The sequence below is a fragment of the Cydia amplana genome, chromosome 2, assembly GCF_948474715.1.
Source record: "Cydia amplana chromosome 2, ilCydAmpl1.1, whole genome shotgun sequence".
Lineage (NCBI taxonomy): Eukaryota > Metazoa > Arthropoda > Insecta > Lepidoptera > Tortricidae > Cydia > Cydia amplana.
Window position 1 is genome coordinate 4,070,737 of NC_086070.1, and position 12,445 is coordinate 4,083,181.

Consider the following 12,445-nt stretch of genomic DNA (forward strand, 5'->3'; position numbering starts at 1 on the left):
TAATTCTAATTTAAGCTTACGTTTGTAAGCTGTACCTATATTATACGAAAAGATTCTCGCCTCTCAGTATACACTACCGCCTTGCAGTTGTACTTAGCATGGCCACCCGTTGGTTGGTTCTACAGGGTGGCCAAATAAGAGGTATACACTTTATTTTTGTAATTTTATCTATAAAACATAAAAAATATTAAGTATTCCTTGTTAAATATAATATGTAGGGTCAGTAATTACACATGGAAAATAATGTCAGACAAATGTCCACCTCTAGCAGCATGGCAGATGCGAACCCTTTTCATCGCGTTTTTCATCACTTTTTCACACATTTCTGGCGTTATCTCAGCGACAGTGTTTCGAATATTTTGTTTTAATTGCTGAAGGTTCGTTGGCCTATTAGCACAGACACGTCCCTTTAGATAGCCCCACAGAAAAAAGTCAGGAGCTGTTAAATCAGGCGATCTTGGGGGCCAGTAAATGTCACCGTTTCTCGAAATTAATCGACCGGAAAACGTTATTTTTAATGTTTCTATTGTTTTTAATGATTAAAACACGTTGTTCCGTTGTAAAACGCTCCATAATAATTTTGCCGTATCTACACAAACTAATTTTCTAACTGTCATATTTACCGCCAAAATAAAATGGCGGCAAAAAAAAGTTGTATACCTCTAAGTTGGCCACCTTGTACTACCAATTTACATTATGCCTACTTGGCTTCTAAACACTTTCAAGGGTAAAGTATGTTGTACATTATACGAAAAGATCCTCGCCCCCTCCGTATAAACAACCGCCTTACAGTTGTATTTAGCGTGCGTGGTACACCTCCACCTCACCCGTTGGTTCGACTCGTAGTTCTTCCGGAAACGGAAGCCCCCCATTACTAGGACTACAGCTCCGCCTCGGCCTTTCACGAATTGTGCTGTTAAACCTGGAATATGCATTTTGATTATATTATTATAATAACTTAAATTATAGTTAGGTATTTTCCAAATATTGCCAACACAGAATAAAAGTTTTATAATAAGTAACTAAAAGTCTGAAATCAAAATAAAAAAATAATCTACTCATAATACTTAGTACATAAGTTATGAAATATAAAATTAAAACATAATAACTCTGGTTTTTTTAAGGCATTTATTTGCTCAGCACCCAGAGCATGAAACCGTTGAACTGTTGCGAGGGATTTCTTGTTAAAGAACATACTCTTTCGTTATTATTTTACTATGTATTAATTAACTATAGTAGTTGTACGTAACAAACAGTTTACAACATATTGCTTACTAATAAATGTGTATAACATCCTCTTGTATTACACAAGTCTTAAATTAAGTAAACTTAATTATTAACAATGTATGAATTCGTAAGGATAACGTAATCGGATAATTTTTTTTATAAACTAACACATATTGTCATGTTTATTTCAACCAACATTTGAAAAACAACACAACATTTTCTTTCATTCAACATGTCACTTAAATAAAAAAGCTGCTATCAATATTGGCCATATATATGGGGTATGTTTACTATTTTTATTTATTAATATACATTAAATCCGTTCACAATGCAGAAATTAACAAAGGCCAACGTTTCATTTTATTTATTTTTAACAAAGTACGTTTTTAGCTAGTCATACAATATGTATATAGAATTAGATTTCCTCTTAAGAGATGTATTAACTACGTCAATAGCAGTCTTGTCACTGTGCACAAAAGTCCTGAGCGTAGTTTTAGGTACCATATATTCTTTGACGGCTTTTTTGAGACCCATTTTGCCTTCCCGGACTGCTGTTATGGCATCTATCATTTTGGTTGGGTCCCAACATCTTCTTTTAGGTCTTAGGGGGCTAGTTAAACCGGCAAGAAAATCTGAAAATAAAATTGTATTTATAGTTTATTCAAATGGAGCAGGAGAGTGAGCAGAGATTATGTATTTAGGTAGAAAAAAAAACAATAAATATTATACACAAATAGGTAAAAAAAGTTTATTTACTAAAATATAATGGCACGACACATCTTAAAATAAATTTTGACGAGGATCATAATATTATCACAGTTACAAAAATATAAATGCAATACTTAAAATACAAATAATATAATATAACCTATTGATTGCTAAATTTTCTTTCGTTTGGTTTCGCACGGTTAAACATTTTAACCACACTAAAATATTTACAAAAGGCTAAAATATTAGGTACTTAATAGGGGTAAGTACATAATATCTATACTGGCCTAATATCTAAATCTAAATTTAAAAAATGCACACTTAAATACCCTCTAAGAAGTCGAAACCTCCTAAATGTTACTTACAGATATTTAAAATGATATATCACACCTGAAAAAATCGAACTAATCTTGTTTAAAAGTAACTACCTCTAAAAAGTATCCTCTAGTTTAGCTGCAGAAATATATATAGATAAAAAACAAATACACATTGCAAGTAACTCGCGGACTTCACAACTTGGTCCCCGATAATCTTGGTTACCTTATCTCTAAGGTAAAAGTAAAGGTCTCTAAGGTGTCTTAAATATAGTATACCTAAATCAATTTACTTAACGATCAATTTAACCTCGCAATAAAGCTGTCAACAGAACGGAATTTTTGACTGCAGTTTTAACAGTATTTTGAAAAAAAAGACCGAGCCTTGCTCGGAAAACATATAAAATCTCAAAAATTAGCGTTTTCCCAGAGATAAGACCTAGCTAGTTCGATTTTTCGCCTCCGAAAACCCCCATATACCAAATTTCATCGAAATCGTTAATCGTTATCGTTAGTCGTTTCATCGTTAGAGCCGTTTCCGAGATCCCCGAAATATATATATAAATAAATAAATAAATAAATATGCAAGAATTGCTCGTTTAAAGGTATTAGATATGTAATATGCACAATTTCACTTCGACCATGGCAAATCGGCTTTCCGCGCTTTACTCCACAAATTAACATTCGCATCATGAGCATAATATGTTTCACCACGAACTTCATCACTTGATCCCGATGACGGCGAAGCGTCGAGGCATGCGAAGGCCAAAGGCCGAGCTCCGCGTAGGACCGAAGGCCCAAAGCGTCGCCCGAGAGGGGGAAGTTGGAGCTTAAACACGACCCAATAGTAAAAGTGTCTTGATAAGCTCACGTCGGGCCTATGGCCTTATCATGAACGCACCGCAGCGATGTTTGAAGTATTTTATATTTATTAATATTTATTCACAAATTTTACTTGGACCATTGCAAATCAGCCTTCCATACTGTACCCCTCACATTACTGTTTGCGCTATGCGCATGTTTGGCCACGAACTTCACCACTTGACCCCCTATGATCATCATGAACGCGCCGCAGCGGTGGTTTGTGCACTTCCATCGCTCCTTCGCGCCGGTCACGCGATAGCTGTAGTATGTGTAGCCGTCGATGTATATCAGCTTGTTGCCGCGTTGCGATTTCGTGTAGAACACTGAAAGGGATATTGAAGTTAATTTGAATCCGGTCTGTAAAGATGCCCTTGCTTCGGAATTGTGTAAAGTGTATTGAAATGCAGAAGCACTAAGTGTCAAATTAAATGTCTGTAAATAAATTTGTAAAATCAGCACTTACCATTTGTTTTATTTGCGCCATCGGTTTTTTTAATGGATTGGGAATTAAAAAACCACCTACCTGTAAACTTTGAAATATATTAATGTAAAAATAGTAATCATATCCTATACTATTGTATAATAATAACTTGATTGCGAAGGTAGTATTGTCAATTTTATTACAACTATAATCACTCTTTCAAAGCCCTTAAAACATTTTTTTTAAAGATTAAATATAAAGTCAACAAAATAATATATCTAAGTTATTAACAAATATTCCCTACTGCGTAATATGACTATTTTACATAAAAACTATTTTATATAAAAACGTAAAAATAAGCTATCTGGTCCTTGATACCATAAATCTCTAATTTGAGCAACAATGTATATTTCCTTACATAATAATTACTAAGGTATTACATTTACTATGCCCATAAATAAATATTAGGTATACTTAGTTACATTTGTTTAAGATGTCGGAATCCAGAAGAGCTCTGGCTTTGGTAACTAACATACGGACATGTTATAAAAGTATGCACTTGCATTTACTTTTTCATACTAAAACATCACCATATATTTGTCCTCTTTCCCCACAACTCTCATTTCAATCAACTTTACTATAGTGTATGGTGGAGCGCCGTGATGTTAAAATTATGCTATCCCCCCCCCCCTCCCCCTTCAAACTCTCGTTAAGTACGTTATGTTCTTTGCCATAACCATCACCATCGTTGTCATTCTTTGCCGTGAAAATCATATCGATTAATTCTACTATACAGCGCTATGGAGACGCCGTAATTATGATAACAGTTTTGAATGATTCACGGTTAGTTTCACTAGACTTATATCGACCGGGATATGAACCGTGATTACCTTTTGTATTTTTTTCGAGCTCCCGATACCGAGCTGTGATTATGGTCCATATTGACAAATATTGGCATATCATCCAACGTGTGTACCCTCGCCGAGCATTTCCTAACTGTACACCGCCAACGCACTTTCCCCGTGTGCTGGGACACGGCGTGCTGACAAAATCTAAAGCCGTTTACTATAAGTCTGCTTCGGCCGCGCCCGTCGGTGACGATTGACACTGAAACAGACATAATTGTGTTATTTGATTATATGAAATATATTTGTTATACTATTAACTTCAGACCCATTATGCCCTCCTAAGGTAAAAGGCCGTATTTTCATATAGAGTTCTTTGAAAATACGGCCTTTTAACTTAGGAGGGCAGCATTGGACATAATATCTGTGGTTATTTGTCGCAAAACGACACAAGTACAACTGGCGAAAATGGATTAGAGCAATATTGATACCGACAGTCAACGTACAGCCTAAATTGCTGAAGGTAGGACCATTAATTTTTTCTAAGTTTACATGTTGTAAATGTGGGATGACAATGGATTGAAATTATTTTTTTTACCACACCAGCTCGTAAAGGCCCTCTTGATACTTCAAAAACGAATAAGAAAGTTGCATTTTATCCACAAGAGTGGCAAAGCAATTAGATGCAAATTTTGAGTTGTTTCCTCATCCATCCTTTTAGCTGGTGGAATTGACGAAGTGATGATGAAATTTTGAATAATACATATTCAATAGCGTTCATTTGGATTTGATTTGTAATGTTTTATAGTTAGTATTTTCCTCGCGTTGGTGTGGTGAACAATTTGGTGTACCACACGGTGGAAAACTTTGTTAAACCTTCGTACAGTTTAAGATTCCATCTTCGTACCACTCGCTACGTTCGTGGTTCAATTTCGATATATTTCGCTTGCGCGGGTATCAATGTTAGTTAGAACGAGGGGTTAAACAACAACTGTGCCCCCTTGTAAAACAAATAACTACTCGTATTAACAACTTGTACGAGGATCGAGGAAGAAAGTCGCGGCCGGACACTAGTTTGTAGGTAATTTAATTAAATGATACAATGAACATTAAAAAAAAAAATATATATATATATATATATATATATATATATATATTATTATTATAGGTATGTAAAAAAAAATATTTTTACTTTTCAAAACAGATTAATAAAAGAAGATAATTTAAAGGAGATGATTTATTTTGCGTATTAAAATTAAATCACAATTATATGTTATTTTATTACACACATTATAAATTAATAAATAGAGGATATAAATAGTACAATACCGTAACAGATAGATCAATAGTTAAAATTAAACTTATTAATTATTTTAAATTGCCATGTTTTCAATTAAGTTTCATTTCAGATTCATAACTTATAACTGTAAATTGTTTAGGTAACATACTTAATTTATTAGGTATGGCAGAGTTTATTTTGATTTATCTACTTATATTGACCGACTAACCTAACGATTAGAATTGCAGTAGGATTGCACTATTTAATACTTTATAAATAAAGTAATTATTAATATTACTTATTAAACGTAGACGTAGCTGACTTTTCCTATCAAACCTTCCGTGAGACAGACATATTTAATATGTGCATTCACTTACGTGTTCTAAGCCGAAAATGGCTAGACATTCCGATCATGCTCTCCGGTATGGAGTGATACATTCTTGCTAAGATGAAACCGTTTTCATCAGTATTGCTGTCATAACTTTTTACAATATTATGGTATTATGTCACTCTGTTTTTACATGTCTATAAGATTCATTGTTACATACCTAGTACTTTAATTTATTAAATACATCGTTTCTAGTTTTTGGTGTTCGGGACGGGACCCTATTAATAAAACTTCACTGTCCGTCTGTCTGTCACCAGGCTGTATCTCATGAACCGTGATAGATTGACAGTTGAAATTTTCACAGATGATGATTGTATTTCTGTCGCCGCTATAACAACAAATGCTAAAAAAGTACGGAACCCTCGGTGGGCGAGTCCGACTTGCACATGTCTGGTTTTTTCATCAAACTATCATAGTATTACACTCTATCAATAGCTATGATGAAGCTCAGTGTCCATTCTGAAATATATACATAACCACAGAATAAATATAATAGTACTAGGTACAGAAGACTCACTCTCTAACAAAACGCGTCTGTTACGATCAGCACAGATATGGCCGCTAGGTGGCGACAGTGCCACGCGCGGCTTATGGCTAGCCACCAAAATTGATGTGGAACGGATGTACTTTTAGCTACCTGTAGCAAAGCGACGAAATCGCGGAGTGAGCCACGCCTGACATAACTGACAATTTCAATAAAATGCATTGCCTAATATTTTTCTCGGCGTCCTAGCCGGATGGTTATGGTTATTGTTCATAGAGATGATTTCCTCAAATTTGGTGACGACGACGGCCTTGCAGCCCTTCGGCCTGTCTGTGGAGCAGTACCAGCGCTTGCAGACGCTCTGCCGGTAGTGCTTGGGCAGCACGAAGGTGTAACCGGCACAGGAGAGACGCATTTGCCCCTTTTGGGATCGACCGATGTTCACTAGAAGAGACAAGCCGTTAGTGTGCGATTTCGTAACATCATTTGTAGGAAGTTTAGCTCATATACATATATTATTTTAAGATAAGTATATATATGAGCTTACGTTGTAAGAAACGATCATTATATGAATATGTAACTTTAACTTGCTAAAGCAAAACTACTTGTATTTTGGTAAGCTGATTATAATTCGAAATCTTGGTTTAGCTTAGGTACATTGTTTACTAAACGTGAAAAAACTGATAAAACCTGACGCTTAGTCCTTAAATAGGCTAAACAAAAGCATCCATGTTGATAAGATTTTTTCTAATTAATTTATAAACAAAAATCATTACTTTATAGTATTAATGCAGATTTTTTTAACACACAACTAATTGTGTAAAATACCTATATCATCATTTTGCTTTTGCTGACGAGATCAGCTATGAAGAGACTATATGTATTATGTCAATTAAAAAATAAGTATGATTTCAGCTATTCCTATTTTTTCATATCAAGTGGATTTGCTAGCAGAATACTGATCCAGTTTGATAAATATGATTATGCGTCCACTTCGCTGTAACAACAATCCCACGTACCGTAGTCACCACATGATGCATCATGGCAGGAGTACTAATTCTTCCGTTGGGATCCATCGGATCGTATCGGTCTCCTTCTGTCGGGTTTACATATTACTCTAACTATTAGGTACTTAAGGTAGTGTCAAATTGTGTTTTGAAGTTGCACGAAATTCCGATATCCATATAAACTTGTTGTTTAAAATATAGAAGAATATCATTATTAATTAATTATATCCAGTATGATTATGCACCCCCTTCGTCGACACCACATTCCCCCGCACAGTTGTCACCACAGCCTGGCAGGAGAACTTCTTTCGCTGGGAGCAGTACCACCGGCGGGCAGTATCGGTTTCCTTCCGACGATTCCAGTTACTGGAGTACATGTAGCGCTCGAAACGGAGCACGTAGTTGCCTTTCGATGTCGGTATCATTTCTGCAACTGAGGGAGACAGTAGGTTACCAAACCCTTTGTTACATGACGTGGTTCATTAATATTTTGTGGTTTCTTTCTTCTAAAGGGTCGTGTAAAATGTATTTAATAATTTAAATAGGCAACCATACTAATTAAACAATTCTGATGGCACGAAGTGCATAAATATTTATTTGTGTGACTAATGTATCGGAATACTCTTCATTCACACTGCTTACACTGCGGGGTTGCGTAACGCATCGCAATCATAAAGTGATTTTTAGTGTTGAGTAACATTTTTATAATATGTATGCTAGTTTTAGGTTATGTATGGGCCACTAGTTGCCTGAAATTAGGGTTTGCACGACGGATCCGAAATGTATGTAAATATCCGCGGATCCGGATCCAGATCCGGATAATTTCATACATTTCGGATCCGGATTGGAAACCCTACCTGAAATAAAGATTTTATTCATTCATTAACTCGGCTCCCCTCCAGTAGGCTTTAGGGCCTACCAGAATACTCCAACTTTAAGTACAATCTAAGATTACTGAAGGTCAGTGAAGTTGGAATAGGTACATTTGTTTTTATTACAAAAGAAATAAGGAAACTACACTAATAAGTTTCTGAGATATATCGTTCACTAGTTTTTGGTTTCTAACCGCCAAGGTCATCACAAATCCACGTGCCACAAATATGTGCATATTTTAGAAAAAATCTAATAGTCTGCATTTCTCTCTATGAGAAGCCTACACCTACCTATATAACCTGTATATATGGTACATGGTTTCGCATCAATGACAATGTGTGCCCTTGATAGACAAGATGGTCTCTCCCATCGTCACTACGGTGACTTGACAGCGCTTCTTCCTTTTCGAGCAGTACCAACGACGTGATTTGCTAGAGTTCACGTCGCAAATATTAAAATTGGAGTGAAACGTGTACTCTCCGATTCGTAGTAACAGGTTACCAGTTTTGGTCGGCATGAACTCCGCATCTGGAATATTAATTAGATAGTTAAGAAATTTTAATTCCGAGATCTCAGGTATGTTAACTGAGCAAAACCAGAAAACGGAAACACAGCGGCCATACTCGTATTCCGGTCGGGTCGGGGAGTGTCGGACAGAGAAACAAACCTTACAGCACGGTCGACGGCTGTCTTATAAATAAAAATATTGTGAAATTAATAAATTTTGCTAAATATTTTATTTACGGACAACACATTCCTTGAATAAAATAAATCGCCATAAAACAATAGTTCGAATGCAAAAAAGGTACTAACACAAATTCGATTGAACACTGATCAATGGGTAAAAAGGGTAGAAATATTGATAAATAAAATGAGTGAAGTTCGTCACCGCATTACGGCCGCGATCAGAACGTCAATCCGTCACTGACAGTGACAGCCTTAAAAACGCAGTAGGTAGTATGTTCGCACCGCAGCAACAATGCAGCTGAGGTTGCCATCCGTACGTTAGCTTTATATAGCTGGGTAATAAATAACACAAAACATGGCATTTTTAAATACAGATAAAAAAGGAAAACTCACCGCTTCCCGCAAGATTCAGGTTTTTTTTACATATGCCAATGATTTACGTAAAATTAATTTCTTAGTTCCTTGAGCAGCAAAAGCATACACTTGAAAATCGTGACATGGTAAATTCATTTATGATTATGCTGGTAGGACTGTCCCGTGACAGATGTGCCTTTGGTCAACAAAAGAGCTGGACATCTCTTGTCCAATTTCCTGACACAAATCCATGACACATCGCAGTTTAGCCTACCGGGGTTTTTTGACATTGGGAAATTTGAGTAATCGTATCTGTGTGTGTAGCGTTCCTTTTTGTAGACACATTCCCATTTTCTTTCGGAGGTTCGTAGGAAAATGGGCCCTGAAAACAATTAACATAGTAGATGACTGTTTTATTGAAATAATAACTTATTCTATAATCGTACCGGCGTACCAAGGAAGACTGGTGCCCACCCAGTAGGTCGGCCCAGATACCGCCGGGGAGACAGTGTGGAAGCGGATCTGCGTCAGCTTCAAGCCGATAATTGGCAGGAAACGGCGCAGAATCGGGAAAAGTGGTGTGCTCTCGTTTCGGAGGCCAAGATCCTCTTTGGGCCGCTGAGCCGTAATAGTTAGTTATAGTTAGTTAGTTATAATCTATGGGCTGAAAAACGAAAATAGAATAGGAGAAATTGAAATAGTATTACAATTTGTAATACTTGATATATATTGATTAAAAACGGAACTAAAACCAAAGCCTACAACGATTCATTCAGGAAGTAAATGTCATCATTGAAGGCAACTTGATTCTCATTTCATCTCAGGTACGGTATGGAAGTAAAAACTAGTGTAGGCCTTGCTTATTACAATGAATTCATACATTTTTATATTATATTATATAAAACGGAATTGTACGGCATACGGATGGCATACGAATGGGATACGTAATAAATCCCGTCTTACTTTAACAGTTTGTAACTTGTGAAATGTAAAGTGTAAATCAATACATTAATAAATGCGTTACAAACTTAAATTATACGTATATTATGCGTTTGGTTACTGGCCAAAATAAGACTAGTAAAAAAACAAGTCAAATCACAAGTCAAATCTCTTACAGCCTGTCCGATTTCTAAAATAAAGTTCGCCATAGATTTACTATGGCGCACTTAGAAAAACGGACGGACTATACAAACCTAATGCTCTAGGTACATTCGCTATCAGATATATCGGAGCGGCCGAGGTGCTCAAAGTTCACTTTTTGTTAAGATGTAGATACTTTTGACGCATTGTTTGATCAGCTACTTATGATGCTGAGCACAAATATTAATTAAAGCTATACATGCGAATGTTCTCCAATGTAAGCGACAATGTACCCTCGGGCCATCTTGATCGAGGCCCGACACTTCCGACTGACCCTCTTAGAACAGTACCATAAGGCCTTCTCGTGAATGTTCTTGCAATTTGTCGAATACGAGTGAGACCCGACCATTAGTAGGTGGCCGCCGCTGCGTAGAGGAATCAATTGGTAACCTGAAAATAAAACGATATATTTTACATTTGTCAAATAACATATCAGCGAAACGATGTCCAACGATGAATATTATATTCTTCCTCGGTGATTGCCACAATAGAGAAGACTGGTGTTGATGTACGCACTACTTCAAAATATATATCGCGAAATTACTTTTAAAGTATGTTTCTTGTGAAACAAAATTCGAAAAATAAAAGAAAATCATTACTTAAATATCCGGTATTTTTTTGTTAAATCATGTGAATCATTATAAACATACACACAAAATATACAAAAACAATAATCCAGTCTGGCGCGAAGCGATCTAAAATTAAACGACTATTTTTATTTTCTGATTTGCCCGTGAGTTGGCATCGTGTTGGCTACCCAAGTAACATTTTAGTCCTATAATTTTAGTTTTTATCGCTAAAAGCTTGTATAGACGTCGTATTAAGGTTTCAGAGGTGACCACATGTTGTATAAAAGCGTTTGACAACACTTTTTTGCTCTATAGGCTTATACAGCTAATATATTTTATGAGAAATTGATGTAAAGGTTTACTTCACCATTTTATAGAACCGTTATAGGCGTGTACTATAGTTGGTTCAAATATAGCCACTATAGAGCAATATTACTGTATAATAGTATTTGGAATCACTTTTATGCAACTATTCTATAAGCAACTGATGTAAAGGTTTACATCATCATTTTATAGAGCCGTTATAGGCATGTACTATAGTAGGTTCAAATATAGCTAAGTTAAGTTCAGTATAATGGTACTTAGAATCACTTTTATGCGACTAATTTGCGCTATTAAGGTTCCCTGCAAGCCGCTATAATTTTGTGTTTTAACAGTGACAAAAAACCCAACTATACAACAATTTTAGGATATAGTGGCTTTAGAGATCACTGCTATAGTACATAATACTTTAGTAGTGATACGAACACTATTATAGAACTGTTTTGCTCTATAGTAGCGTTTTTGGGACATATTTATAGCGTTAAAAAGCGCTATAGTAGTTTTTAAATCCCTATTATATCTCATCGCTATAAACGTCACAATGACTCTTTTATATCACAAAACCGTTGTATAGTGGTTTTGGGTTTTCTTTTAAAAGATAACAGCGTTATAGCTGAGTTTTTATGTCTTTTATAAACCCATTTAGATACATAAAGGTAGAAAACGACTACTTTTAAATGATAAACTTGACCTGTAATGGCTACTTATATCTTGCTTATATCAGTTCAGGCCTAAGCCACATAATGTGGTTCCGTACAAAATATTTTTTATATAAATGAATTGATAAAAAAGTTCCCAGTGATATTAGTCATTATAGTTTAGATTTATCAAGCAATGACAAATCACAAATACAACAATACAACAACACAAACAACACAAAACGACGATACAAGTAGAAAATCGTGACAGTTTAGATATTTATCGACATCCACTATTAGCACATTTTTTTACCAATGACACTGAA

The 12,445-nt window shown here is 35.6% G+C and overlaps 1 protein-coding gene across 6 annotated transcripts in view; it reads right to left on the reverse strand.

Moving 5' to 3' along the window:
• Positions 1-12,445, reverse strand: part of LOC134661654 (protein tramtrack, beta isoform) — a 506,900-nt gene that overhangs the window by 86,137 nt on the left and 408,318 nt on the right. Inside the window, exon 5 of one of the 6 annotated variants that reach the window (XM_063518087.1) lies at positions 1,603-1,859. The exons of the other annotated variants lie outside the window; for them this stretch is intronic. Coding sequence (XP_063374157.1) covers positions 1,618-1,859 — 242 coding nt within the window. The 3' untranslated portion in view covers positions 1,603-1,617. Of the gene's footprint in view, positions 1-1,602; positions 1,860-12,445 lie in introns of those variants that run through there. 6 annotated transcript variants of the gene reach the window in all.